This window comes from Hypomesus transpacificus, chromosome 8 (genome assembly GCF_021917145.1).
Source record: "Hypomesus transpacificus isolate Combined female chromosome 8, fHypTra1, whole genome shotgun sequence".
Lineage (NCBI taxonomy): Eukaryota > Metazoa > Chordata > Actinopteri > Osmeriformes > Osmeridae > Hypomesus > Hypomesus transpacificus.
This window is the reverse complement of record NC_061067.1, coordinates 372,590-377,556: the sequence shown is the minus strand read 5'-3', so window position 1 is coordinate 377,556 and position 4,967 is coordinate 372,590. Positions and strand designations below refer to the sequence as shown.

At 48.1% G+C, this 4,967-nt stretch overlaps 1 protein-coding gene across 1 annotated transcript; it reads right to left on the bottom strand.

Annotated features, from left to right (window-relative positions):
* Nucleotides 1–496: 496 nt before the first annotated feature.
* Nucleotides 497–4,715, bottom strand: LOC124470199 (gap junction delta-4 protein). The gene is made up of 2 exons (XM_047023969.1): nt 4,293–4,715; nt 497–3,695 (listed from the first exon to the last, which is right to left on the bottom strand). The coding sequence occupies exons 1-2, from the start codon at nt 4,354–4,356 to the stop codon at nt 2,515–2,517; spliced, it is 1,245 nt and encodes a 414-aa protein (XP_046879925.1). The 5' UTR covers nt 4,357–4,715; the 3' UTR covers nt 497–2,514.
* Nucleotides 4,716–4,967: the final 252 nt, after the last annotated feature.

Here is a 4,967-nt window from a genome sequence, read left to right as displayed (position 1 = left end):
CTATCAAAAACATTTTTTCAACCTTTCAAAACTTTTCTTGTAAACCTTTAAAAAAAAAAGATCTGAACTTTTTTGTCAAAAATATTGTAACTTCCCCCCCACACACTCAACACAGCACAAAAGTTTCTCTTTTTTTGAAAAACCTTTTTTCAACCTTTCTAAACTTTTTTTTCCACAAATATTTTTTCACACAGTGAAATGAGAGGTGTGGAGAGATGTAATGCCACCATATAAAAGTAATGAGCCTGGCTTGAAAATATAAGAAGTAAAAAGTACAGATATTTGGTTAAAAAAGTGAAAAAGTTGTCAGAAAAAGGTATAGTGAAGTAAAGTACTGATACCAGAAAAATCGACTTAGCTACACTAACAAAGTATCTCTGGAAAACAAATAACCTACATGAAATAAAACAATTTTTATAATGCAAACAAAATTCTAAAACCCATCATTTTCATAAGTAACAATACACATTTTAATAATTGCATGAAATGTGATCTATATAAAAGCTGACTGACATTCAGTTGAAACTTTACATTCCAGTTTGTACCACTGGAGGGCAGTGTGTTATATTTCGAAAATCTCAAACACTCCATCAGTTGACCAAATCAATGCATTTCATTGACACGGGGGGATATAACATACACTAATATAAGCTACTCAGATATTTTCTAATTTGGTTAATACTTTTAATACTTTAGTAGCCATGGTCAAATCATCTTCACATTTAAAATCATCCAAAAACAAAATACTCTCAAAGTCATAGTAAAGTAAATAAGACATATAGAACATTGCCATATCCGTGAAACAAAGGTAGCCTACCCGCAACGTTTGTTATCCGCGTCTTAAAAGGTGCGGTCACATATAGTGTTTCTACCAGTTCAGTCCACAGCAGTTCAGTTCTCCCCCATCCTAGAACAACAGCGACCAGGGGGAGAGAGACAGAGGCTCAGACTGGTCACTCACATTACAACAAATCAGACTCTGCTTTTGTTGTCGTCTTCAAAGAGCCCTTAAGAGGATCGAGAACAGAGAACGACTAAACAGACAGAAGAAGAGCGATCCCCTTACACCCGGTCTTCCCCCTGGCAACGTCAAACTCGACCACAGTCTGTGAGACTCAGATTCATCTTGGACTCTGCTACGTAATATAAACCTCCATCACTGGTTTTAGTCATGACACCACAACACTCAAGATACAGGAGACACTGAATGGGATGCCAGTAACCTAGGAACAAAGCTCATATGAGATCTGCTCAACCGACGGTTCACTGGATGAAATAGCACATGTCATGTCTCCTATATCAGGGGCAATAAGTCTGTCTGGCAATGAAAGGACATTAATACAGAGGAGTTATACGAAAATGTCAGTCACGCCCAAGGGTACTCCATCAAATGGATGAATTTTTTTAAATAAAAACTTTAGTGTGGTGCCATGACAGATGTTATAACGTGTCAAAGACATCGAATGCTTTTCACAATTTTTGACACGAGACAGATCCAGTCAGCGCGCCAGACACTGGTTACTCGTGGGCTACTATTTTCCAAGCCACAGTGAGTGACATCCCGCAACCTGAAGGGCAGACCGACTGGGCTGTAAGATACCAGTGTCTTGTTTCACTGGAGCACAGCCCTCTATTTTCAGTGTCCAGTGTGTCTCTGAAGCCCAAACTCCAAAGCCTTTGGAGTCCCTGAAATAGAGTGACAAGCCATCACCATAAATACAGAGCCCTATCGGGGGCTGTAATTGCTTTGTGAGCCCCCAGGTTTGGAAAGCTGCTGTGTCCTTCACTTCTGAAGGAAAGTCTTCATTCCTCCTTGACATGGTGATCTGGAGGAACACCTTACTGGGAACTGGTTGGTTGGCTGGCTGGTTGGCACGTTTCTGGGAGTCTGTCCAAGCCTTTGTGTAACTTTATCTCGTTAATTCAATGCTCCAACTTAGTCTTACCCTGCAATCACAATTTATTATTGTCCACTAATGACTTTTTACACCACTCATTACAACCAAATATTGACACTTCCGCTCTGACCCCTGTGCCTGGGAGTTCAGGAGTAGTGTCAGTGCCCCAGGCAGGTGACCAGAGAGAGCAGGACAGGTCAAGGTATGTCTCTGTTCACTGACAGCTTTAGCTAACCCTGACTCACTAACATTAGCAACAGGTGGTTACACAGTTATAGATCCACCCAAGGTTGGGCTTGACTCAAGGACGCCGTTGTGTGTCCTACACTTTAGTGCTCCTCTGTTGAGAAACCAAAGTCATTCAGTCTCTTTTGTGATGTTCACTGTGCGTTGTTTTGAGAGTGTAGTTGGCAGAAGTGAACAAAATGCAGAATTTGAACCCTTTGGTTTGTTGCCTTCGCGTAAGAATGAACTGGGAGGGGTGATACTGGGAAGGCATCCCATGTTTGTAGCCCATGTATGATCTTCTCACAACCCTGAGGAGTGCGGTCTCCCTGGTCTCACGTGACATTCCTCAGTCCTCCTCGGGAAACGAAACCAGCTCCAGCTCTCAGAGTCACACCCACTCAGACCTCTTATCCTGCCCCTCCTCGCTCGGCCCTAGCTCCCCCCCGCTCATCAGCTCCACCAGCGTGTACTGACCCATCCTCCGGGTGCGCACCGCCGCGGAGGCGTCCAGGGGTCCTGGCCCCGGGGGTGGAGCTAGGTCTCGTCTGGGCGGCGGAGGCGGCTTGAGGCGACCGCGTTTACTGACCCGTATGAGGAGTGGCGATCTCGTGGGCGGAGGAGGACAGAGCGCCACCTCGCTCCCCCCTGCCTCAGGCCCCTCCTCCAGGGGAGGGGGGAAGTCACTGGTACCTAGGGGGGTGGAGCTTGTCGGTCCAGGGGACAGAGTGCCATGAGGGGGTAAAGGGAGATCCAAACGGGCTCCCACTGAACCCCCACCGACCGTGCTGGAGCACTTACTGGCCGGTCTTTTCCGGAAGCTTCCGCCAGGCTCTCCCTGATCCTGGGATAGTGGTAGGGTGGCATCCACCCCTGTGCCCCCTGCTGGCGACAGGAAGTAGTGCTCCTCCTCGTACAGATTCTCCACCAGCATCTTCCTCCGGCACCTCTGCCTGAGGGATCGTTTGATGGCGCAGAATAGATCGACCACGTTGAGAAGCAGCGACAGAGCCGCCGTCCCCAGCATGAAGTTGAGCATGACCGTCTTCTCGGTGGGCCGGGAGATGTAGCAGTCCACCTGCGTGGTGCAGGGGTTCTGCTGGCACAGGAACCTGCGGGGGATGTAGAACCCAAACAGATAGTAATGAGCCGCCCCGAAGCCAGCCTCCAGCAAGATCCTGAAGAGAAGCTGGAGGATGTAGACTCCGTTGAAGCGCTGGTCCGCCTTCAGAGGAACCGCGTTCCTCAAGATTTTCTTCCTGAAAGACTCCTGGCGGATCTTGTACAGAGGTCCAGAGCCGGGTGGGTCCGAGGTGTCGAGATCGAGGCCTGACGAAACCTTATGCACCACGTAGATGATGAAAGTGACATAGGGAAGGCAGAGAGCGGTCAACTGGACCAGCCAGAAGCGGAAGAGCGAGACGGGAGCGAAGAGGTCGTAACACACGTTGGCACAGCCGGGTTGGATGGTGTTGCACACAAAGCGCTCCTGCTCGTCCTGGTAGAGAGGGTAGCCGGCTAGCAGCAGGACCCCGACCCTCAGCAGCACCATCAGGATCAGCCACACCTTCCCTGGGGGACCAAGACACAGCTCCAATACAAGTACACTGTAGGGGAGACATTCTGATGTTCTTGGTTGCGTATCTCGCTAGCCGTGTCTGAACCTGGGATTATCTTCATGTTCAAAAGGTTTTTAATGATCCTATCCTATGCTTGAAATACATCTTGAGATCTGCCTTTTCCCCGTTGGCCTTTAAGTAGTTTAGTCATTAGGTTGAAAGCTGTTGCAGACGGATAGGCAGTTAGTTTTACTACAGAAGATGAGTCATCAGATTCTCAACTGTGTTAAAACAAGAATATACACTCTGATGTCAGTCACTTAGCGTGAACCAGCCAGAACACATCGATCTCACTTTGTTCTCTGATCGTCCTCGTGTCATACAGTCAATCATGAAAACACTTAACACTGTCAGCAGAACAGCACTAACTAAGCGTATGAAAAACATGAAATACAATTTGCTGGCCAAAAAATTTAAGATTCAATTTGTACACTGTGAGTGTGACTAGAACAGTTTTTGTCAGTTGGTCAGTTTTGAAAAAGACACCTTCCTTCGATATCTGACCAAGTCTATATGCACTGTTTACATCTACACAACCTGCCATACTCACCAACCAGGGTAATGTTGTGGCTGACAGAAATTAAGAGGATCTCAGAAGTGCTCATCCTCCCCATGTCATCTGCCGAGCGCAGCTCTTTCAGTCCAGCCTGTCTTCCTGCAGGCCCAAGCCTGTCTCCTGTCCTCCCTACAGGACCCACCCACAGGATCACCAAAAAACTCTCCCCAGCCCAGAGAGTCCACTGGAGGCTCCGTGTCCAGTCTGCTCCAGGCAGCTTTAACTCCTCCAGCCACTGTAGCCAACCCCCTTAGACAGACCTCAATCTCCACCAGGTGAAAGCCCGGTAGTCCTGCTAGTGGAAGTGGAATCTTCCAGGGGCTGCTCTGGGGTAATCCTACCCAGAGCCAAGGGCGTTTCCTTGGGGCTTTGCACAGCGGTGGCCCCCCTCCAGAGCTCCAGCACCTCAGACCTGCCTCTGTCTCTGCCCCCGTCCTGGTGACAACTGTTTCTCAGACAACAGAAGATGGCAGTTGTGAGCCCTATTGTGGGGCTATTCTTACCACTGGCCAAGGCACGTTGCTATCCTGTCGGCATTGCCGAGATATTTCAGGGTTGTTTGTCCTTGCAGGAGAATAACAAGCCGGTGGATTACTCTCCTCTAAATTGATGTATTAAGTTCTGAGGCACAATGGAAGGTATGTAAGAACCAGACCCAAGCTAGGGCAA